Raw genomic sequence first — 27,110 nt, 5'->3', positions numbered from 1 at the left:
TTTTTTAATTCGATTAGATCAAGATTTGCGTCATACGGGGCGATATATGGACGTTTTTGACTCCGGTAATTCCAACATTCCTTGTAAAACAACATCCAAACTGCTGTATCATTGAGCCCCCATAACTATTACTTTAGAATGAAACAAAAACCAAGTCGCTTCCTTTCTTTATCGTTATTTACTATTCTCAATAGCTTTGTTGTGTTGTGTGTATATATTGCTTCGTTTGCCTTATAACTACTTCATCTCCTCATGAATGCAAAGTACACGTGATGTCGTAAATGTTATTCACTCACCGTTAATACTACACGTATCATCACCTTCTGAACATTGTGATTAAAATAAATAGAATATTAATTTTCATAACGCGGGTCGCCTTATTTTTTCTCTTCGTCGGCTGTTGATAGGACGTTAAAATAACAAAACCAACACCGCGCATAGACGGCGAAATGAGTAATACGGAGGAAATCTTGCATATATTTGTTGTAATCTCATCTTAGGCCATCGGTATATATTTACTGATGTAATTAATGTTTTTAAGAAACCTTCATTTTTATTTCTGTTCCAGTCAGTATTATCTATAATGTACATGTAGGTTGAATTAACTGCCGGACTAGTGTGACCGCATATTGGGGTTATGAATAAATGGGGATAACTCTAATAACAATTTATTTTGAGATTTCTGTTTAATTTGCTATTTTATTCATGTATTCATTCATTTATTTATTCACTAATGTTTTCTCTTTCTTTTTTCATTCCATCTTGTATTTTTATTCTGTTAATGATCTATTGTGCCGTGTATCCCCATCGTTAGGCTACATGTAGCTACCGAAACATTTCGGAGGAACTTCCGGCTATCTTCGGAAGTATACCGCTAATTTCCGAAGATTATCGGAAATTTCTCCAAGATGTTGCAATAATGACCCCAATCTAAAGGTAAATAAAGTTGCTATTAATTCTAACAATTATCCCGGACGGACTGTTCAAGATATAAGGTACGTATATGCAATCGCTACATCTAGGAGTAATTACCGGCAATCTTCGGAAATATTTCCGAAGATTACCGGAAATTTCTCCTAGGGGATCCGATTGAGGGTGTCGCCAAGGCCATGTCATTAGCCGATGCTATTAACCCTTACAAAGAAGAAAAACGCTACTTTTCTAGATATACTAAACTGATTGACTTCTATAAATGTTGGAAGTAAATAAAAAAATATGCACAGCAATTAACGTAGATAATTAAAGCACATGAATCACAAGTTTAATCTTCTTTTAAATTAACCGTAACATTTCGGTGACATACTTAATTAATTGCTTGTAGAAATTTACATACTTGTTAGTGCGTATGCTGTCTTTTTCCTATTAAGATATAACGACATTAATGATTATCTTTAAAATGAAATAACGTCATAAACAACCTTGCATCAGATAATATATAGCTTACGTTGTTGACATACTTACTATAAAAAGTAAAATCTAATTTGTGTGGTAATATAAATCATTTATGCAAAGCCATTGGCTTGAAATACTCGATTCTGTCAAATTGATAACCAGATTCATTAAATCAAAATGAAAACCTCCTCTAATATCAAATTAAATGAAGATTACAAAATACGCGATCGTTTATAATAAGATCTTGTTTTAAACCCTAAAAATACCTTTTATCGTTCGATTACAGAGAAAACTTTAAACCGGAATTTGTAGCATATCTGATTACACTATAATGGAAAGGATACGAAATTCTAATGAAAAGAACATTCAGTAGTTGTCCAATCAACCCTGTGAAATTTATCAGCGATATGAAAACGATTTTGAAACAGGATGTTTCAATGAACTCGTCCGGAACTCCTCATGGGATCGCCGGAAAACCCGACGAGTTTAGAATGTGTGAACTCTGAACACCCATGATTTGTCGCGATATATAAACCCAATATATACCCGATTTCGGTCTAAATTACGTAAACTGTTCTACTACCGGAACAGACACCCGTACAGGGGCAAATGTACTTGTAATAGATGTTAAATATGCTTAGATAGATACAAAATAAATATTTAATAGCAGTTTTCATCTAGATGGCAATATAGTGATCGGCGTCGCGAAACATTTAAATGAAAAGCATTCAATTTTCTGTATCTACAATAAGGTCGTTTTGTACTAGGTACATATGTGATCCCAATTCTGCGTATAATCTAGCATTCAATTCCTTTGAATTACAAATCCTATTTCAACACGGATCCTCTTTGTAACTTAATGTTTTTTTCTATTTTAGATAAATTGACTCCGCCAATGATATTGCAGTTTATTTGTATGTGTACACAAAATGGTTACGTTTTGAAAAAGCAACGCACCCATGAATGGGGGGAATTTGTTCAATATTTATGGGTGTTATAGACATAAGTGTAGACGGTTTTAATGTTTCGACTTTCAAATGACACCTCAGGGCCTAGTTTTATTTACCATTTACCTATTGACAAACAGTTTTAAAGGTCAGGAGTACACAAACAACTAGAAGTTGTAGCCATTTAATTATCCTCAGCGTGCGGAAATCATTTAAACATTCGTGACTTCAAGACGGAAATGTTTGTATTATAACTAAGACCGTCTGCCAATAGGGACTTTAAATCTATAGGTTTGTAAAGTTATATATTCAGTCTGTATGTAATTTCACCACAACGTAAAGTTTCCCAATTTCATGTTATGTCAGGCCGGAGTCAGTCGAGTGTAAATAAACCCTATTTCATCTTAGATAACATCTGAGGGTAATCAGTTTCGCACAATAAAATCCATATATGTGATCAAATTTAAGTTTTCGTGTTAGATAAATCAATTAAAGTCGAGTCAATATTAATTTCGTTATATATACACAGGTTATCACATCTTCAAGAGCCACTTAAGATTGTTTTCGCCCCCGATCGGTTTCTAAATTACGGAACTGTTTGTTTACTTAGTTTTGATTACTACGTAACCAACAGTAATGTATCTGGAAAGAGCATATAAGAACGTTGTTGGTTTTGGTGGTGGAAGAAAGTCAGAGTCCCGGAAAAAAAATAAGCGAATAATAGCAAGTACAGTACTTCTCAACATGACCATCACGATTATTGTTTCTTTATTTGCCTCCATAATGAAGATTAGATAATAATACAATATAATACATTTAATCAAGTAGCAAAATACAGGTACAAATTACATCACATTTAATTAGAATAAGATAAATCCATCCTCAGTTAATTAGATGATATTATCAAAAATAGTAATTAATAATTAAAAAAAGGTTTGTTAATATAGTGACATAAATTATACAAATAATACAAAAAGGTATGCAAACACAAAATCAAGGAAGTAGAATACATCTAATATGATAATTCGGAAAAGATTAGTTCCATGTAAATACATCTGATGTATATGATTTTATTGCATTTACTAAATTTTTGCACTATCGTTCGTATTGGAGCAACATCTTATTTATAAAATATATAGAACACTCAGTTCACTTCATTCTATCAGTAGAATTCATCTGGAAATATAGGATTTCTCCTAGAAGTATCTGCATAAGTTATAATCTGATAAAGAGTGGAGGAAAATGCTTAATTCTGGATCAAACTCCGTACAAATAATATAATATAGATCGACTCTAAGACTTTCAGTTTTGGAGCAATGTAGAGCTTTATGTGTTATACGGTCGTTATAAGAAATACCACAAAAATGACACAACTCATAAATATCTGTTTTTCTTAGATTAACACATAACTGAACCATATTAGTTATCATTCTAAGATGTTCAGGAAATTTCAGACCAATTGACCATAAAATATGTGGAGTAATTACGTTATGAATGAGCATAAATCTAGTAAAATCTGTATCATTTTGCATTCTGTTAAACATTGTGATTTCTTCAAAGTTATAGACAGCGGTATAAAACACTTGACTTCCATTATATTGTGAACGATTTGGAAAAACGGCATCAGAAATAAAATGCGAAAGATTCTATGTATTGTGTCGACATTGTTTTACACATGTATATATAGGGATGTTCCGTATTTTTAAAACATATGCTGAATTAATAAACTAGACAAAAGAAATCGCTCTTTGTTGGGCGACCTAGAAAATTTTAATTGAAGAAGACAAAACCTTATGATATCAATTTCATTGACAATTTTTATGAACAACAATGTCGTCACTCTAAATCATTCTTTCTTCTTGATATTTAAAAACATAGCTAACAAAAAGAACAGTATTTGACCTATTTTCATTTTTTTTCTTTTATAGAGAAAAAATTGACACATTTTACCTTCTTTCAGACGTTATATTTTCTTGTGCTACAATAGAAACATATGGTTATCATCAAGGGTAGTTGTATGGAAAGTCATTACAGAAGATGTATTGCAAGTCTCATTTACCAAGTTTGTACACATGTACTAATTAGAAGTTATCGCCTACGATCTAAAAACTTGCTTTTAGTCTGTGTTTAAAGTTAAAACAAGTGTGAAATGTACATTATTCTATATAAAGGTAGACTGTACGTTCCGTCTTGAGTGTCAACATTTTAAGCCCAATTGAGTTTTATTCCAGAATTAAGGAATATACACCTATCGGAATTCAGGGTGGCAGGTTCTCTAATAGAGCCTTTCACATCGTTATGCCAAAAGTTTTCTGCAGTTTTACAACGTGTAAACACTTAAGAGTATCACAATAGCTCCACAAATTAGGGATTTTTGGAGAATATTCCAACAGCGACATGAAAATGCGTAGTTGGAAGTTGTGAGGTTAATAAAGGTTCGAAACGCTTTTATGAAGCCAGCATGAAACTAAATGGAGAATGTGTATTTTCTCTAAATAATGAAATATAAAATATAATAATTACTTATTTTGTACTACATGGACGCATTCAGGTTTACCGAAAATTTAATTCGCAAATATTCTAAAAGAATCAATAATTTCATCAAAAATGCTACAATTTTGTAAATTCATTTTAAAAACACACATGTGTATTAATCTTCTAAACTTCATTTTGTGTTTAGAATTTCAATATTTTCTCAATTTTCAAATAAGGAATTTTTCCATAACAACTGATATGGGGTGGTCGGGTGGTGTATGTAGTGGCTTATCCACCCGCTTTTCACCTATCCAGCCGGAGGCCGTGAAAAGGTCATGGGTCACCTGCCCGACCACATGGATTTTCTCCGGGCACTCCGGTTTCCTCCCACTTAAAGCTTTAGACCGCCCGCGCACTTATATTACATCCGGGCCATCGAAAGTTATTTGTATAGGTTATAAAACTTTATTCGCAATCGATGTAAAAGATAAATAAAATTTACATTTGTATAACAACTCAAAACTGTGCGAGCTAATGGTATTACCTTGGCGTATACCTTTAACCGTTTAAAATGGCATTTTGGATTTGACATTTAGAGTAATGTAAAATGATATAATTACATTGCCAAATCATCTCAATATGTTTCAGGTATGATCCCCACATATCTCAAAAAAAATGTTTTAAAAAATATCAGTGAAAAAAATCAGAGATTATCTCTTGGTTTTTTCACTGTTATTTTTGGCTAATACAAGGTCAAGTGTAGTCTATATTTAGCATACAAACCTGGTGTATCCATATATAGAAACATTGAGTATTATTATCAGATATGAAATATTATTTATTTTACACAAAATATTAAATTTGTAACGTTTCAACCGGGTCATTATTACGTTTGTGGACTCAAATTCCGGACCATATGTCGAGTTCAACAGGGTGGTATCCTAAGGCCATCGTTGTTCTTATTGTTATTATTAAGCGTATTGAATAATTATACGAACATTTTGAAAATCTGTTTGGCCCGTTTTCATGTATTGTGTGTGATATCTTGTTTATTTTCTTTATATTTGCCATGTTTACTTATATTGTGTACGGAGGTTTGTTAATTTGTGTGATATTTTGTTTATCTATACAGATTTGCCCTGTTTACCTATATTGTGTGTGAGGTTATTGGTGTTGCATTTTTTATACCGGTCACTGACTATTTCTCCTAATGGGAGATACCGGTTACCTGTCACTGCTTCAGACACATCACCGCATCACGTGCTGTCTCGTGACGATCGGCGGAGTAATACAGGGTCAACGTGACAAATCAACAACACTTTCTAATTAAAAGTATGTTCGTACGTTCTTAATAGCCTATTTATCGAGGAGCAAAAAAACGGAATACAAGAAAAGATAATGATTATTAATTAAGATATAATTTAACAATTAATTTTAACATTTGATATCTGTCACAAAATACAAGATATGCACTTATTATGAAGATTTTTTTGTAATTATTGGTGACGATGGAATCACGTGATTTATAGAATCCTGGATATTTCTTCGTGAGCTTGTACTTAAAATGTATATCATAATTATTTGTTTTATGAGAACATTATTTACAATGCACTTTCTGATGGTGATTTTTACAGAATGTTTTGCATGAAAATTTACGACTTTGATGGAGAGTTTACAATTATGGAGTACGTGTGCCACGAGGATCTGAGAATTGGTTACAGTTTATATAATCCTGGACTAATCAGAGCGCCCTTATACTGTACCATTATTCAGTGGCGTAGCGCCCGTGCATGCTTGCATGCTCAAGCATGCAAAAATATTCTTACTTACATTTTTATACAGTCAGAAAAAAACACAACATTTGAATACACGTAACGCTGCAGAATATAAATTACGTATAAATACATATGATATGTCCAACTATATGCCTAACATAACTTTGTGCACATTAGAAAGACTTCAAGATTGGCCATTCTGGAAAACAGTCTATATATTTCCGGTTACCACGTGCATTTAGTTGTTAAATTTGATTGTTTGAATCTTGTCGAAGACAATATTAGACTTCTTTACAAAAATCCCTCAAGCAAATGTGGCTTTTGAATCGGGAAACACTTACGAATACCAAAATAAACAACATCGCATGAAAAGTTGGAAATATTCTAAAAGTATATAACTATATTAAAATGATAATAAATCAACTAAAATAGCAATTGCAACATGTTCTTGGCCAAAGTGAATTTTTCAATTTTAGTTCACTTCCCGCCCCGTTTAAACGCGTGTTAATCCATGATTTTCAGTGTCTACTCACGAAATAGTTGACTTTTATATTTGTCGAATATGAACAGATTGTTGATTTAGAAAATATTTTTTGTTGTAATTGTTAGAATTAGAACAGGATAGGTAGAAAAATAGGTTATAAATACTATGTTTAATTTTTTTATTGAGGTGATCGTGGACTGGTCCCTTCTTACGCAATTTACGCCATTTTGACAGTGGTCTTTGCCTGGCTGTCATAAACAAACCAACATGTAAACTTAATTTCAATTTTGTTTAAAATATTTGCCATAAGTTTTTCATCAGTTGAAATAACACAAAATTCTCCCATTGCTTACTATTTTGATTTTTACAGGCAAAAACCCGTGTTTTTTGTTCGAGCACTTGTCAGGGGAGTCTAGTATAGTACGATTATATGTATATAAAAAATCACCACTGTTCTAATTTTGTATATAGTTCTGCATGGTTATCAACTAGATATCGTGACCTCCATTTAACCATTGGAGTAAAATGGTTACTACATTGTAACAATGTCCCGTCAGCTTCTGGGGGGCTTCGCCCCCCATACCCCCTACCGGGGCTTCGCCCCTGGACCCTGAGCAGGGGGCTGTCGCCCCCTGCACCCCCAGGCATGCAGGCCTATCCAAACCTAGCTACGCCGCTGTTATTAAACCTTTTAGAGTTCTAGATCAAAAATCTGTAAAAAAAATCATACTGTACATAGTACTTACTATATGGTATGTAAATGTCTAGTTGTGTTTTAAAGTGCACAGTAGAGCTACCGTTTGAAAAACTATAAGTGTAAAACATCTGATTTTTGCGACGAGATGATTTTGGATTGTGTGCTGTAGAACTTTTTCACGCAAATATGATCTTGCGATATAGAAAAAAGAATCTAATTTACCAATCATGTTTTATCTACTTCGCAAAGATTAGTTTTTTTTCGTCATTTTTTATCTTCCGCAATTTACGCGGAATTCAGCTGCTGGTGAAAATAAGATATTAAAGTCTGAGTTTCCGAAGTAAAATAACCGCCTACAGGCTGATTTTATGTCTATGTGTGAAAAGAATTGTTAAAAAAGCTGTTATATACATTCACATTTGATACGCTGCTGGGCTTCGTATTAAAGTACGCATTAAAGGCCCATTACCTTTCCGAAGCAAAATATAAAGGTTTCTTCAAAACATTAATAACATCAGAAAATGCATACCGATGACCTAAAATAAGATTACAACACCAAACATATGCAAGATTTGCTGCGTAATATATGAAAACAGTGGAGAGTCAATTCGCTGTTTTGCCGTCTGGCGCAGTGATAGTCAACTACCGCGCGGTATTTAGGACGACGGCGGGAAACATAATACGACCCGCGTTATGAAAATAAACATTTTATTTATTTTAATCAAATCGTTCAGAAGGTGATGATAAATGTAGTATTAACGGTAAGTTAATAATTTTAAGACTACAAAATTATCGATTTCGTTTTACATTCCCTTTTTAAAAATTAAAAGCCGTTTCGGAAAGGTAGTGGGCCTTTAACGGTACATGTAGGTTTCAATGATTCTTTCTGTCAAGAACTTTCGATATGATATCGTACAAGTGTAAGGACACGTATGCAGGTTTTGTGAAAACTATCATCCAAACAAGTTATATTGTATTACATGTATTATTATGCTCTTTTTTTAACATTTTTTATCGTGCATGTCTATTTAAGTAATGTACAACTTTAAGTACATGATAAATAAGAAAGTTACCTCTTTTTAAGCTCATTTTTGATAAACTGTATTAAATCATTTTCGATCCATGCATTTTGGAACTCAAATGCAGTAATTTTTGAAAGAATCATATTTTGTTTATTTTTTTTTTTCAAAAAGACTATTCGGGAAAAAATTTGCTGATATTTTTTTAAGTGTTAAAAATATTTTCTAATAGAATATTCCTATCTCAACGTTGTTTTCTAAATAGAATCCCTATACACGTTTTGTTTAATTCTTTAATTCATTGGTCAAAACTGAACAAGGCGATTTAGATTTGTATTTTTGTAATACAATCCTTAGAGGTCATAGAACGCATTTAAACAAATTTCCCCCCGAAGAGCCGCTTTAAAAATGGTGTCTAGTTTGTTTATTTTCCTATGGTTATACATGAATGTAACAACACTGAAAAATACTTTTGTTCTACTGAAAAAACACTATATCACAACTCATTTTTGTCAGCTCGTTGTTTAGGTAATGTTAATCCATACAGTGATTATGTATATTCCACTATTCCTGCGTCAACTTGTTTAATCCATCACACAATAGTTTATCACAAAATCATTTTATCAGCGGGACCGTAAAACAATGTCTTAAATCACCATAAAACACGATGGATTGTATTTCACGGTATTTAAGACCTAGATTTCAAATGCAACACGTATTTAAGCACCCGCGGAAGAATCTTGGAAGTGATGCGGGTATATGCAAATACCGGCGGAGCAATATCTCGGGTATTCTGGTACTTGCGATTTAGTGTTTTGATCATGCTGATATCAATGAAAAGATAATGGTATTGTGCATTAATTCTATATTTCATGAATTAACTTCATCTCTCGTTGTTTAATAATCCATGTTCAAAATGTTGGTTGTCAAACGCCGTGAAGTATATTTCCATGAAATAAGCACGTGTAAAAAGGTCACCGGGTGTATCCATCCGCGAAGAAATATTCCCGATTATAACACTTAGTAAAGAAGCAATTAGTTTTATAAATGATGAAGAAAAAAACCATCACCAGCGAATTAAACTTGAGAATAATGAATAAAATTTATGTAAAACAAAATTAGTAGAGCTGAGGTATACATACCATTGTGATGCTGGCGTCGTGATTCCCGGTCTATAATTTTGTGTTGTGTGACAAAAATAATTGCTGCTCACAAACATCACCCTGGCGTACAACATATATTATTTTTTATAAGTCAGGAATGTTCCGTAAGTCCGTATTCACATATTGTTACATGGCTGTGTTGAGTGTACAAATGGAAGTTCGTGGCGGAATTTAACGGAACGGGTCGGAACTGCGCACGTGCGACGAAATTACAGGGTCATCCGTCAAAGGGGACTGATGTGGAATCCCCTCTGGCGTAATGACGTCACAGAAACTCACTGATGCGGGACACCACCAAATTTGCTAATTTACATATTGCTCATGATTAGCCAATGCGTGAATAGTTTCTAGGAAATGTAGCAGCGCGGTACATAAACATGTGGCGACCTCTGTGAACCAAGTGCGATTCGATTAGATATGTTATTTAGAATACACGAACGCCATAATTATCATGGTCATTTGAAATGCATAATTAATTAGGTACGTTGTATATAGGTACTGGTTGACACATGGGCGCGTGACAAGCGTATAATATGCGTCGGTAGAGTTCGTCAGAAATATGTCGAGATATTCAGACACGTTTTTTTTTTTTTGTTATTATCTATTGTTAGAACAAAGACAAGATACCATGACAATAAAATGAAATGCATGTTACATCGGACAGAACAAGTCCGCTGATAGTGCCAAATTAATCACCCTCAGTGTGGTCTGAAGTGGCAAGTTACCATAAATGTATCTGCTACTGTACACACGACTTGTAACATCGACAGAACAACAGTTATGATATGTGTAACATCACATGCATTTAATGTATATTATCACAGTTATGAAGCCTAGACAAAAGGCTTACATACCTATAGTATATTGTACTGTGATTACGTTCCCGTCCATTGGTCCTAAATTATGCCTCATTGGGCACTGATGAGCCAGCTCGCATTATGTCTGTCTCTGGAAAAGGTTGATTTATAAATAGTCGCGGATCACTGCTAGAGTCAGGCAACATATATATTCATGTCCCGCGTGTTTCATCAGGACACAACGAGTCAGTTTGCCCCGCGAGTTACGTCAGTATATTCCGCGAGTTACTAAGGACATCACAATAGTCGGTATGTCCCGTGAGTAACTAAGGCGTCACGAGTCATTATTTCCCACGAGTTACTAAGGACACAACGAGAGTCAGTATGTCCCGCGAGTTACTAACAACACCACGCGAGTCAGTATGTCCCACGAGCTCATCAGGACACAACGAGAGTCAGTATGCCCGGCGAGATACAAAGGACATCACTAAGAGTCTGTATGTCCCGCGAGTTACTAAGGACACCACGAGAGTCAATATGTCCCGCGAGTTACTAAGGACACCACGAGAGTCAATATGTTTCGCGAGTTACTAAGGACACCACGAGAGTTAATATGTTTCGCGAGTTTCTAAGGACACCACAAGAGTCAGTATGTCCCGCGACTTACTAAGGACACCAAAAGAGTCAGTTTGTCCCGCGAGTTACTAAGGACACAACGAGAGTCAGTATGTCCCGCGAGTTACTAACAACACCACGCGAGTCAGTATGTCCCACGAGCTCATCAGGACACAACGAGAGTCAGTATGTTTTGCGAATTACTAAGGACACCACGAGAGTCACTACGCCCGGCGAGTTACTAAGGACATCACGATAGTCACTATGACCGGCTAGTTACTAAGGACACCACGAGAGTCAGTATGTCTCGCGAGTTCATCAGGACACAACGAGAGTCAGTATGTCCCGCGAGTTACTAAGGCCACCACGAGAGTCATTACGTCCCACGGTCCCGCAAGTTACTAAGGACACCACGAGAGTCAGTATGTCCCACGAGTTCATCAGGACACAACGAGAGTCAGTATGTCCCGCGAGTTACTAAGGCCACCACGAGAGTCATTACGTCCCACGGTCCCGCAAGTTACTAAGGACACCACGAGAGTCATTATGTCCAACGAGTTACTACGGACACCACGAGAGTCAGTATGTCCCGCGAGTTACTAAGGACACCACGAGAGTCATTATGTCCCACGAGTTCATCAGGACACAACGAGAGTCAGTATGTCCCGCGAGTTACTAAGGCCACCACGAGAGTCATTACGTCCCACGGTCCCGCAAGTTACTAAGGACACCACGAGAGTCAGTATGTCCCACGAGTTCATCAGGACACAACGAGAGTCAGTATGTCCCGCGAGTTACTAAGGCCACCACGAGAGTCATTACGTCCCACGGTCCCGCAAGTTACTAAGGACACCACGAGAGTCATTATGTCCAACGAGTTACTACGGACACCACGAGAGTCAGTATGTCCCGGAAGTTACTAAGGACACCACGAGAGTCAATATGTCCCGCGAGTGACAAAGGACACCACGAGAGTCAGTTCGTCCCGCGAGTTACTACGGACACCACGAGAGTCAGTATGTCCCGGGAGTTACTAAGGACACCACGAGAGTCAATATGTCCCGCGAGTTACTAAGGACACCACGAGAGTCACTATGACCGGCTAGTTACTAAGGACTCCACGAGAGTCACTATGCCCGGCGAGTTACTAAGGACACCAAAAGAGTCAGTATGTCTCGCGAGTTACTAAGGACACCACGAGAGTCAGTATGTCCCACGAGTTCATCAGGACACAACGAGAGTCAATATGTCCCGCGAGTTACTAAGGACACCACGAGAGTCAATATGTTTCGCGAGTTACTAAGGACACAACGAGAGTTAATATGTTTCGCGAGTTTCTAAGGACACCACAAGAGTCAGTATGTCCCGCGACTTACTAAGGACACCAAAAGAGTCAGTTTGTCCCGCGAGTTACTAAGGACACAACGAGAGTCAATATGTTTTGCGAATTACTAAGGACACCACGAGAGTCACTACGCCCGGCGAGTTACTAAGGACATCACTAGAGTCAGTATGTCTCGCGAGTTACTAAGGACACCACGAGAGTCAGTATGTCCCACGAGTTCATCAGGACACAACGAGAGTCAGTATGTCCCGCGAGTTACTAAGGCCACCACGAGAGTCATTACGTCCCACGGTCCCGCAAGTTACTAAGGACACCACGAGAGTCATTATGTCCAACGAGTTACTACGGACACCACGAGAGTCAGTATGTCCCGGAAGTTACTAAGGACACCACGAGAGTCAATATGTCCCGCGAGTGACTAAGGACACCACGAGAGTCAGTTTGTCCCGCGAGTTACTACGGACACCACGAGAGTCAGTATGTCCCGGGAGTTACTAAGGACACCACGAGAGTCAATATGTCCCGCGAGTTACTAAGGACACCACGAGAGTCACTATGACCGGCTAGTTACTAAGGACTCCACGAGAGTCACTATGCCCGGCGAGTTACTAAGGACACCAAAAGAGTCAGTATGTCTCGCGAGTTACTAAGGACACCACGAGAGTCAGTATGTCCCACGAGTTCATCAGGACACAACGAGAGTCAGTATGTCCCGCGAGTTACTAAGGACACCACGAGAGTCATTATGTCCAACGAATTACTACGGACACCACGAGAGTCAGTATGTCCCGGAAGTTACTAAGGACACCACGAGAGTCAATATGTCCCGCGAGTTACTAAGGACACCACGAGAGTCAGTATGTCCCATGAGTTCATCAGGACACAACGAGAGTCAGTATGTCCCGCGAGTTACTAAGGACACCACGAGAGTCACTTTGTCCCGCGAGTTACTACGGACACCACAAGAGTCAGTATGTCCCGGGAGTTACTAAGGACACCACGAGAGTCAATATGTCCCGCGAGTTACTAAGGACACCACGAGAGTCAGTTTGTCCCGCGAGTTACTAAGGACACCACGAGAGTCAATATGTTCCGCGAGTTACTAAGGTCATTTTCCAGACTATTTAATCCAAAAAATGCGTTTACACTAATGATTCCGTTGAGTTTAATACGCAACCTCAATGTTCTATTGTGACGTCATGATAAAGTCGGGATTTCACGTAATTTTCGGATGTTTTTTTTTCATGGTGGTATGACGGAAAAGAATCTACCAATGAGAATGCTAGATTTTAAAAGTGTTATGAAAACAAAGAAAAAATGATTATATTAAAATGAATTTATTAGGAAGGTTATATACATGTAACGTTAAATGATATATGATGTAGTAAAAGATACAGGGATTCGAGAATTAGTTACAGTTACAGAGCTTTAAAACTTTCTGTTATGCAGTATGGTGAGTAAAAACGTCTAAAAATGACCTACGAACACGCATATGTGTCCATACAAACATGTATATATATCAACTGTAACTAATTTTCAGATCCCTGTCATGAAATATTGAAAACGATTTTAAAAAATATTTATCACAATTATGTAAAATTTGGTTCAATACATCTGTAAATCACAATAATGATAATGCAACAATTTGATTAATTTATGTTTTAAAATAATGACAATGTTTTTGTAAGTTAGTTTATGATGTTTTAAAATATATTTACTGGATATTTCGATAAAGATATATACATTTGTACGATTCCTGTTTAATACATCGGACGACTAGAAATAGACAATAAACTTTGAGAACGCATCGAACTTGTATTGATAAAATAAGAGATCACGGGTACTACATTATGCGCAATATGATAAACTTACGGAACCGTAATAAGCCGGAAGTGTCATTGTAGTGTCTTCCTACGCTTTCGATATTATGGCTGCCACAGAGATTGAAAATCTTTGACACTTTGGTAGGATACCATTATCAAAAGAAAACAGAATAAATGTGAATTCGGGCGAGTTAGAATAAATTGATTCCAAATAATGCATTTTGACCTATTTTCGTTTTCATTGGCAAATATCGTTCGGCGAACACAAATTTCCGGCCTTCATCGGATGTACTACCGAATAGCCAACCTTGTAATATAATTAAAATCGCATTCTGATTTCACTACATGTGAATTGCATATCTCATTTAATGCACTGAACTTAATGTGTTGTAAAAGGTTTTATCGGAACTACATGTATGTAGATATTATATGCTCTTGCATTTCAGAAAAATGCTATCCAGCTGTTTTCTCAAAATCTCTATCGACGATGAAGATGGCATAATGTAGCGTTATATATGTACACCAGTTATTGCCACGTAATATAGTGTTGATCGAGAGTGCAGGTTTTATACAGACAGAATCAGTTATCCCGAGCTTTTTAGTCATTGGGTTCAGCTTGCCTACTGTCTTTTCGAAACAACTAAATATCTCTTTAAAACAATAAAAACGTAAGAAAATGCAAATCGATTATCTAAGATGAGATTCATTTCGCTGTTTTGCCGTCTGGCGCAGTGATAGCCAACAACGCGCGCTAATTACGACGACGGTGGGGAAACAAATTACGACCCGCGTAATGAAATTATTTAATTTGATTCATTTCAATTAAAGTGTAAGAACGGTAAGCTAATAATTTTGTGACACAATAATTTTCAATCTCTGTTTACATTACTATTTTAAAATTCTGAAGCCGTTTCGGGAAAATAGTGGGCCTTTACGCGACACATAGGCCTATATATAAACTGTGAACTCTTCTATCAATTTCCGATGTAGAGTAACAACTTACATATGGTACAAATGAACGTACAAATATCATTTAAGACATATACATCTAATACCTATAAGATACTGTAGTAGGTTTTACGTACAAAATGATACATGATAAGTTGCACGTGCAAGATAAATATAATTAAGAGTTGTTCAAAGCATATTCGTAGGTCACCATGCTATCCACAAACCTTTACTGTGTTATGTTAAAATCCACTTTAAAATCACTTTGTGAGGATAAAATCAATTATATTTTTAAAATCACTTTGTCGCCATTTTAAAACAAATACATTCCATGCCCATTGTCCAGTCAGGTGACAAACAGAATAATATTCAAATTAAAGCTACACTTTCAGTTTTGATGCTGACGTCATTTCCGTTTATTCGAACGCACCGAGATCAACATTTAAAACTTAACAGACTCTCGGTGGTTGTTGTTAAAATTGTTTTGGCTTTCTGTCGTTTTAGGACGTAATGTTTCCTTGGAGACCGACTCGACTTCTGTAATCACTGCCACTTTGTCAGGCACAGAGGTCCTGGAGCGCGTGTCTGTGACGTCATCATCATTATGTGACATGTTGTAGCAGACGATTATCATCCGGTAAATCAGAAGACATATCATCAACAGATTTTTAAATGTGAAGAAAAGGATACCATAACTTAGGATTCTGTAACGCACAAGAGAGTACAGTCGAATGGTGACAAACGGAAGGTCCATGATGGAAATTGACACCATCAAACTCCAGATTTCCGACTGGAAAATGCGGGAGCATAAACTCCTATTGTCTTTGTAGCTTTTGCTTGGTTCTTCCTCCGGGGCGATGGCTATGCCACGACCTTTGCGAGCATTCTTTGTCGCCGTTAGTGTTAAAGTAAACTGAAGCAAACTGACAGACCAGACAGCTAATGAAGCGTAAGTGAGGATCCTATCTTCGCGGATTTGTGGTTCCTCGAAAATCACGAAGAGCTCCATAATGTCAGAAGCTATGCCGAGATACACAAAGAGCAGCTGTGACAGCTGGTCACGTGTCACCTTGCCCCTAGGGAGCCACCAGCGTCCAACGATGAAGAGGAAAAGTAGTCCTTGTTCGAGTACTGATATCCACGTGTCTGCTTCTAACCGGATCGGCACGCTTACCTGGAACAATGGAAATAAGGTTCTTAGACGTACAATACTTATGGATTTAATTTGCCATAGCCCTATACTAGTATTACCTCTGTCCTCTATGATAAAATCCCGAGTCTTTTGATTTGTAGCTGCTCGACGAATCGTCGAGGGTCTGGGAAGACTCATACAGATTGGTGCAAATCGAGTTTGCATCACCGATACGTGTAGGAGGAGGGCATGAAGAACGACAGTGCGTCCGAAGATGGAGGAAAGGCGGAAGCTCAGATAAAGGACAAGAAAATCTTGTTTAAAATTAACGCCTTGTCAATATATAATATCATTAAATCCCATTCACCCCTGAAAAAGCATTTGGATTCTTCTAAATCAAATACTGGAATAGTCCATTTTGGAATTTTAGGGTGTGGGTGAGATAAGAATGTCTCTCGTGAATGATTTGTGCGTTACTAGACCTACTATAAGTGACAGTGAGCGCTCTAGTTACCCTAGATGTAAAGTACAGTACATTTAGCGATATTTTTTTTTATTTCCAGAAGAATAAAAGATGATATAGTAACATCTTACCCCGGATATCGCCGAAAGTTCCTCCTGTTTTTCAGATACATTGCCAGAGTTGATAACGCTGTCATATCGCTCCAGACGGTCGAGTTCCAAGAACCATATACCTGGTACCGTGGACAGCAGGAAGATAAACAAACACGGACTGAACCTGTTAACAAGATTAATTAAGTACAGTAAGTGTAAATCAGAAAACCTCGGAGAAATTCCCGGCAATCTCCGGAAATATAGCCGAACATTTTCAAAAATTGTCGTACAAAATGTAGGTGTATATATTGTAAGTTCATCATCAATCGCAACGTATCGGAGGTAATTTCCGGCACTATTCGGAAATATATTACATTTCCGAAGGTTGCTAGAAATTCTCCGAGGTGATCGATCGAGTACATTTGTATATCGTCAGTTAATATTTAGAGTTGCTTCCCTTTTTCTCAATCCCGGCGGCCAGTATAAATGTAGCTTGTTATACGATGAATCGAGAATATAAGTTAAAAATCATTTTAATTTACAGGGAACTGAAAATTAGTGACTGTTAGAATATGTTTGGACCCGCCAGTGTCCATAAACCATCTTCAGCGTATGATGTTTACCTATTTTTTTTTATCTAAACCACTAAAACGTACAAATGGTTTCTGAACACTTGTGTGGATCTAAATATATTCAATTTTAAATGGACAATTCAGTCTAGGAGTACATTAAAATTTGCATATATATCGGTAAAAAACCAGTTTTATGTCAGAAAAGCCCACTGTAGTGAAATGTATGTGAAATGTTCAAACTCGCTTGCTGTCCGCCATTACACATTGTGGTCGGACGTCTTGTATACCGAACCCTGATCCTTGCCAGAGTAGTGAAGATATTTTTGTCTAGAATTACTCAAATCGCTCTTATAGTAGTGTGTTTACGTTATTAGGTCATGTTCTTGTCTAAATGCTTCAGTGATATAGCACTATAAAAAGGGCAACAGTTCCACTATACAAGAAGACACAACACTAACATACCGCAGTCTCCCAAAACACGCACCTCGCACAACATACACACAAAATACCGCATACATGGGAGGCCGTCCTTACATGACCATAGTTGTTAATAGGACGTTAATAAATCAAACAAACAAACAAACAAAGGTACAACATACATGTTATACCTGCTTAATCGTATTGATGAACGATTTTGAATCTCAACGGTATCAATCAAAATACTTAACAAAGTCGTGAAATTTGTCAATATTTCTTGTTATATGTTTCATAAGATATATAGAACAATACATTTATGCTTCGTGGTCATGTAACAGAATTAGCCTCATTGAATTAAATTATTGTAACTATAATTATCAAATCCCTGTGGTTTTAGTGCTTATTAGGTTTTATATCATACCTTTTATCCATGCATGTTGGAGAAAATACCAGGTGCGTGGCATGGTGCACATCTACACTTTACCCGAGGCACATTGTCGCCTGATAATGCGTCAAATTTTATTGATACAAATTGTCTTTTAATGTGCCAGAAGTTAACTCGTCTTTACAGTTACAAAATATATAAATCAAAATTACAATACGTTTAAAAGTTTATAAATGTATAGAATATGCAACATACCGGTAGAAATAATCTTAAAAATTAACCTTTGACATTTTAAAAGTGATGTGGACTTATAGTGTCACTTTGACGTACACCTTTTAATGTTTTAAACAATGATACATATTGTACTTCTGACCTGAGTGAAGACATATATAAAACAATTTCTTATCCGCTTAAAATGTTACAACACTTTTTCAGCCTAGTGTGTGTTAAACTCCGAGCTCTACAAAAAGTGTATGATTTATGAGTGTGACTAAATATAGCTTTTACGTACTTGGGCGATTGAGTGTCGATAGAGAGCCTTAAAAATCTGAAAAGTCACAAATGTTAAATGGCGATGACTGCGACAAGATATCACAAAAATGTTAATTGAATGGAAACACGGGACGATATACTTTGACACGCTTCGTTGATCAAGCGAAAATCCCTCAGCTGTGAATAAATAAACTTACTAAGAAATGGGAGCTATATATATTGTATACATTGTGTGTGGGGGTGTGTATAGTGTTGTCAAACTTTAAACAGGTACTATATATATATACATATTGCACTGCTGTAAATCTAAACCAGTTCACTTTCACATGCGATTGAATTTTGGATGAGATAAAGATTAATATTATTAAAGGCCCACTACCTTTACGGAGCAAAATTTAATGGTTCATTAAAAACGTTAATAACAAAAGAAAATATATATCAATGTCTTAAGATAAGGTTACAACACCAAACATATGCAAGATTTCCTGTCTAATATGCAATAACAGTGGAGATTCATTTCGCTGTTTTGCCGTCTGGCGCAGTGATAGTCAACTACCGCGCGGCATTTAGGACGACAGCGGGAAACATAAAACAACCCGCGTTATGAAAATTAACATTTTATTTATTCTTATTAAACAGTTCTGAATTGATGATAAGTGTGCTAGTAAACGTATAGTTAATAACTTCTGCGACTCTACAAAATTATTGATCTCGTTTTACATTCCTATTTTAAACAAGAGGCCCAGAGGGCCTGTATCGCTCACCTGGTTTGTAATGCCTAGTAAGGTTCATTGTTTCTTTTCTGAAGGAATTTGAATATTTACCTCTAATTCCCCTATTGGGCCCCACTCTTTCTGCTCAAGGGGGTCAGAGCCAAAAATTATAGGAATTCTGTTAACCCCAAGGATGTTTCTAGGCCAAATTTGGTTAAACTCCAAGCAGAATTCTAAGACTAGTAGCGATTTATAGGATTTACCTAAATTTCCCTTTTGGGCCCCGCCCCTCCTGCCCCCAGGGGGTCAGAGCCAAAATTTATACAAGTTCTATTCTCCTTCCCCCAAGGATGTTTCTGGCCAAATTTGGTTTCAATCCATGCAGAACTCTAGGACAAGTAGCGATTTATAGGATTTACCTCTATTTCCCCTATTGGGCCCGCCCCTCCTGCCCCCGGGGGTCAGAGCCAAAATTTATATAAGTTCTGTTCCCTTTCCCCTAAGAATGTTTCTGGCCAAATTTGGTTACAATCCATGCAGAACTCTAGGACAAGTAGCGATTTATAGGATTTACCTCTATTTCCCCTATTGGGCCCCGCCCCTCCTGTCCCCAGGGGGTCAGAGCAAAAATTTATACAAGTTCTGTTCCCCTTCCCCCTAGGATGTTTCTGGCCAAATTTGGTTACAATCCATGCAGAACTCTAGAACAAGTAGCAATTTATAGGATTTACCTAAATTTCCCCTATTGGGCCCCGCCCCTCCTGTCCCCGGGGGGTCAGAGCCAAAATTTATACAAGTTCTGTTCTCCTTCCCCCAAGGATGTTTCTGGCCAAATTTGGTTACAATCCATGCAGAACTCTAGGACAAGTAGCGATTTATAGGATTTACCTTAATTTCCCCTATTGGGCCCCGCCCCTCCTGTCCTCGGGGGGTCAGAGCAAAAATTTAAACAAGTTCTGATCCCCTTCCCCCAAGGATGTTTCTGGCCAAATTTGGTTACAATCCATGCAGAACTCTAGGACAAGTAGCGATTTATAGGATTTACCTAAATTTCCCTTATTGGGCCCCGCCCCTCCTGTCCCCGGGGGGTCAGAGCCAAAATTTATACAAGTTCTGTTCCCCTTCCCCCAAGGATGTTTCTGGCCAAATTTGGTTACAATCCATGCAGAACACTAGGACAGGTAGCGATTTATAGGATTTACCTCAATTTCACCTATTGGGCCCCGCCCCTCCTGCCCCCGGGGGGTCAGAGCCAATATTTATACAAGTTCTATTCCCCTTCCCCCAAGGATGTTTCTGGCCAAATTTGTTTTCAATCCATGCAGAACTCTAGGACAAGTAGCGATTTATAGGATTTACCTCAATTTCCCCTATTGGGCCCCGCCCCTCCTGTCCCCGGGGGGTCAGAGCAAAAATTTATACAAGTTCTGTTCCCCTCCCCCCAAGGATGTTTCTGGCCAAATTTGGTTAAAATCCATGCAGAACTCTATGACTAGTAGCGATTTAAAGGAAATGTTGACGGACAGACGGACGACGGACGGACGGACGGACGGACGGACGGACGGACGGACGACGGACGACGGACGACGGACGCCGCGCCATGACATAAGCTCACCGGCCCTTTGGGCCAGGTGAGCTAAAAATAAAAGCCGTTTCGGAAAGGTAGTGGCCCTTTAAAGATCGCGAATAAACAAACAGTAGAATCATATGAATGAAAAATGTGAAATGAAATAGCCACGAATGTTTACACAATATTCACTTTTTTTAATAATTTCCATTCAGTTCCTTTTACCTGTCCATTAGAGAATTTAATTTACAGAAAATTTTCGTTTCCTTTTGGCAGCGACTTTACATCTACATTTATCGTCTTTTCAAACACTAGAATCAATGAAAACAGATAAAAAAAAGAAAATGACAATTTCAAGATATTTCATCAATCCAATAAAATGTGTTATATTCACTAACTTCATAGTATTTTTGCTCGGACTCAATATTTAAATGAGCGTGTTAGGGAATATCCCGTTAAGCATTTAATGAAATTTTCAACAAACTTCTAGGTATTTTTTCTTGCAGATTTCAGATTTTGTTCCACTCTCAGACATAGCAAATATATTTACATATGTAGCTTGTGTGGCAATGGAAACTATAATCGCTCATTGTTAAAAATGAAAACAGCGTGGGTCGCTCCGTTTGTGTTTTTTATTATAAGATAGGTAACTCGTATTTCGTGACATTTTGTGATTTTAGGCCCGACTTACGAATATTCGTCATACGCATGCCATCTTTCATAAGAGAAATTGAGACAATTATGTGGCATCGAAATTTACCTTTATCAAGATTAGAGTCATGTCCCTTGCTTTTTCTAAGTTGATTCTTCCAGTTTGACGGCAGGAAAAAATGACTAAAACACGTCTGAACATATATTTGTTCTCATTTACAGCAACCCGATATCGTATATAGTTATGTTAATATAGATGTACAAGCTAAATTCCTAGCTTATTTAGTGTACCCTATATAAAGTCAAAAATTAATATTTGTAACCTGATACCCTGATCGGAAATCGAGGTTACATGCATCATGATTCCGGTTGAGGCAAATCACGATTTGGACACCATGTTTTATTGATTTAAACAACAACGACGGAATGAGAACACGTACGTGATTAACTAATAGCTGAGCAAAATAAAACATAAAAATAATTTACGTTTTAATGATATTGAGATGCTTTCTCAAAAACGATTTTTAGTAGGATATCATCAGAAACGAACTTTCCCTAAAATATGCACAGTTTGATTACTATGAATATATATATCGCGGAATATAAAGTTTTGTCCGTATAATTTTGTAAAAACAACAGCTTGTATTTTGATCAATACTTTGTATATAAACTCCTTTAAAGGATATTTGATTTAAGTTGCGATTGAGAGAAAAAACCCTACTGGGCCTGTTTCTAGTGAATTTATTTGTGTATTATATTCGTCTAGGTTTAGATTATTGTATAATATGAGACCTGCAAACAATTGTTACAGTCTTTTTTATTATTTGATTACTTTAACGTCCTATTAACAGCCAGGGTCACTTAAGGACGTGCCAGGTTTGTTGGCGGAGGAAAGCCGGAGTACCCGGAGAAAAACCACCGATCAGCGGTCAGTACCTGGCAACTGCCCCACATGGGATTCGAACTCGCGACCCAGAGGTGGAGGGCATGTGGTAATATGTCGGTACACCTTAACCACTCGGCCACCGCGGCCCCAAGGTGTTACAGTCTACTACTTTAAAAATGTATATGATAGTGATAAGTTTGAGTCAGGCTGTACAACGTAACGTACTTTGTTCATCTCTGCTTTTTTTGTTCAGCTCTAGATCTATCGTGATGTTGTGAAATATAAGGATGACATTTGATAGTAAGCCAGTCTATTTCGGTATTTCCTATTGTCCCCGCGCGTCTAGATCGTGTTAAATTTTCTTGATATTGTGACATAGACCGTCATACCTTTGTCTACAGAAATACTAGGTAAAATATACCTAATAAACATTCGTGAAAGTAACCAATGTGTACATGTAGACCCAGATATGATTTGAGCTAAGCATGTTCCCAAGATGCTACAGTTGTACGTGTATTTTGCCCGACATTTATACTTCCGAGTACAGATGTTAGGGTGTCTAAAGAAAGGAAGTCTGTGTGATGCTTGAGTGTATACTATCAACGTTTGTTTGCGGCTTTGTCAAATGTTTTGAAAGCTCCACGATAAAATGTCGGATATTATTGTTGATTTGTGCAAGAGTTTGACAAGCTGTGTCTCGCGTGATTTCACTTGGAGCGTATATACTGTATACTATTGTTCTCAAGATTGTATGTTATGACATAGCAAATTCGAATTACATCCAAGCTAGCGAAATGAAATACAGGAATGTACCAGAAACATTTAACTGTATACATAGATATCTGCAGGAGTCCTATATGCGGTTTTAGGTCCTCTCCCCAATATTGCGCCTACAACGTAAATATTTGATAGACGTTAATTTTCACGATTTAGCAGGCCATCGCATTGGTCCTTGAAACCTCGGTTGAATAATATCAGTTATATAGTTGATTCGCTAAACTCTTACTTTCTAATTTTAGGTCCAAATCGCTAAGATGTTGACTCGCAAAAATAAACCAGCTATGAGGATGTTATAATACACTGAACTGGAAATTTTTGTTATCTATCAAAGTCAATTAATTTCCAATTAATGTAGACACACAGGGTGCAGTGGAGACCAAAAAAATCTAAATAAACCAGAGGTCCCTGATCTGCCGTCAGCAAAAACCTATGAACGAGTTCCTATGCTCTATGTACATGTATCTTCAAATACCTACCATTTCCCTTCTTGTCCTTTACATTTGACGATTCTGTAGATGAGTTCGACGAGGAGGAGGATATTCGTCAGCCCTAACAGCCAATATAAGTCTTCATTTTTCACGTCAGCTGTCCGCCACACCGTTAAAAGACTGTGTACCGCGAGAATAGCCCTCACAAAAATCGCCTGTATGATGGATTTCGTCACGTTAAATTCCACCATTTTCGAAAGATACCACCAGACGAAATGTTTACTTTGAATTTTATAAGTGTTAAACTAACTACTTTATCACAATTTACCTTATTGCCTTCAAAGTGTAAACTAACTCTCAGTAAATAATGACTTATAATCCAAAGCACGCCGAAACAACAGGGAAAAAAATAAAAAAAGATGTATATCTTCGTAAAACGTCCTACATGGTTGATGCTGTCGGTACTATTTGATATCCAAAATTCTGGAGCTATCCCGATAACGAACGTCTTTACATCCGGAAGTTATACAGGGTGTGGTTTACCCCTGCCACGAATTGGGTCCAAGTGCACGAAAATTGAACAGTCTCCGTCGGTGATTGGTGAGGTTATGAGAAGTTTAACTTGATTTATAGTTCATAATATCTTCCTGCACCACGTGATACCCGGATTTCTACTCATCGTTGACATGCCGCTACTCGCTCGGGTCGCTATATCTACACACGTCACGCCTGATTGCGTCTAATTCCGTGTTCTATGGTATTAAGATTTCTTGTTCGTTATGCTTATCTACATTTAAAACTTTCCAGATTTTTTTGAGTGAAGGTTTATTTAGTTTAAAGTGTGCCAGTATGATTATGTAAGAGATTCGTTGATCCTTATCGCCTCACTTCATTGCTACTGTGAGGGATAGCGGCGGCAATTGATAGATCGACATTGAAACAATATTTGAAATTTCACGAACCGATATCGTCAGTTGATTGTAGCCTATTGCCTCAACGAAAATGTAAATCTAAGACAAAATCACTTAAGGTTCCTTTTAAATTCCACAAATGGCGTTATTTACATTTATACATTTATTGGCACGCACTTGCACTATTTCCTTGTGGTAATTTATGAATTTAAAGGCCCAATATGTATACGTGTTCGAAACAAAAATTTAAAGATAATCAAGAACAAATCTTTCGCCACAACATATGTACATATGACGTACGTAATTTGAAGTTCCAATACCAACCAAAAACTGCGGGATTTCCAATGTAAAATATATGTTAAAGATGCTCCACCGCAGACAGATCATAAACGATACTCACCATTTTAACAATAATCGGTGTTTACTCATGTAAATGTATGTCTATTTGACACAAAATGATATGAAATAATTTATTTTGTTTTTCATGAATGTGCAATCAGTACTTCTTTCCACACAGGGCACAGTGTCATGTACTTTTTTTCGGAACGCAGTTAATTATTCTTAATATTTTTATCTGATTACAAACTTCTCAGTGTTACTTATGATGTAAAGTAAGTAACTTTTGTTACTGAAGAAATATATCAATGCTTCTGCTCTAGGACCTGTTTCTGATGGAGAAAAACACCATTCGTTAGCGGCGTAGCATATGTAAATGACTACTACGTTTTTGAAACAAAGAAATAATTTCAATTAATAACAATTTTAAAACCAGAAAATCTAAGAAGTCTTTCAGAAAAAAATATCCCAATGGTAGATTTTTTGACATCTTGACCACCTGGCAGCGTCACTTATCAAACACACATGGGTCTGAGAATTAGTTACAGTTAGTAAATATTGATAAGGACCCACTATCTCTTAGAGAGTTCCCATCAATTCCCAACCCTCTGTGGAATAGACTTTTCATTATGTTATGTCACTAATATATTGAAATAAACTTATAAAACAGATGGATGTAAGTAAAACTATAGGTTAAAAGGTGCATGGTACAACCTGCCTCGGCAGGTGAGTGAAATGCGTCTTAAATTACAGACATTTAAAGTGGTGGTGGACACGACCAACATTATATTAGCCTTTATACCTACCAGTGAATGTTGTTTACAGTCAACAGACTCAATATTGTGTGATGAAATATATAGATAATACGAAATTTAAATGTCCCGCTACTTCATACCGTGTATGTAAACTACATCACAAACATTGTATTATGTTTCCTTGTGGATCACTATAAAGTTTCATTATTGATCTCACTATACTACATTCCGTCTTTTCATATTACAACTAGACATTTGATCAGTTTGTATGGCATGACATGAGGATTAGTGTAACAGATGTGAATGTCACCTGAGCTGGAATAGACCCATTACTCTAGTATTATAATCATTATCATTATATTATATGTTTGTATATTTTATATCAAAATACTGATAATCTCTCTTCCCTTATCTCTCTCTCTCTCCCTCTCTCTCCCCAGGGAGCTCGCTCTCTCTCTCTCTCTCTAATAAAGTTTATCTGCATATAACTATAGGTCATCCATTTTGCTTGTATACGTTAAAATAACTTGAACGGGCTTAATATAATTTTTTTTTACTTATGCCCAATCCTTTTTGTACAGTAAAATTGCAAATAAGATATGTTTTTTTTCAAATTTATTATTACAATGTACAGAATTAGCTCCCATGCGGCTAGGTATCGATTGTACATGTACAAGTACGTCATTTTTTGTGAATGCAATTTACGTCGTTTTTCCGAAACTATGACGTTATACTCGCAAATATATATCACCAGAGCCTGTAAGACAAAACACTTTGATGATTTTAGTGCTATTTGTGAGCGTTAATTTCATATTTCAACTTATTAAATCATTTGGTCATCCCATAAACTCTCGTGACATGGTTTTGTTTTCGGACAGGACGTAAATCAGAGCTATCTCTAAATGTTTTATTTAATTACTTTGGCATGTGAGTATGCTTCGAGGTGTCATAATAATTAAATCCAATACCCTTTAAAGTTGTTTGACTTTACATGATGGTTCTTCTATTTATTCTAATTATGACACGTACAACTCAGACAATACCGTAGAC

General features: G+C 36.9%; 1 protein-coding gene across 1 annotated transcript; it reads right to left on the bottom strand.

The window, feature by feature from the left end:
- Positions 1-14,030: 14,030 nt before the first annotated feature.
- On the bottom strand, positions 14,031-24,776 carry LOC138323996 (transmembrane protein 26-like). Its single transcript, XM_069268969.1, has 3 exons — positions 24,107-24,776; positions 17,207-17,351; positions 14,031-16,654 (listed from the first exon to the last, which is right to left on the bottom strand). Exons 1-3 carry the CDS (start codon positions 24,307-24,309, stop codon positions 15,923-15,925), a joined length of 1,080 nt encoding a protein of 359 aa, XP_069125070.1. The 5' UTR covers positions 24,310-24,776; the 3' UTR covers positions 14,031-15,922.
- Between the last annotated feature and the right edge of the window lie 2,334 nt (positions 24,777-27,110).

The sequence above is a fragment of the Argopecten irradians genome, chromosome 5 (assembly GCF_041381155.1).
Source record: "Argopecten irradians isolate NY chromosome 5, Ai_NY, whole genome shotgun sequence".
Taxonomy (NCBI): domain Eukaryota; kingdom Metazoa; phylum Mollusca; class Bivalvia; order Pectinida; family Pectinidae; genus Argopecten; species Argopecten irradians.
This window is presented reverse-complemented; position numbering and strand designations above follow the sequence as displayed.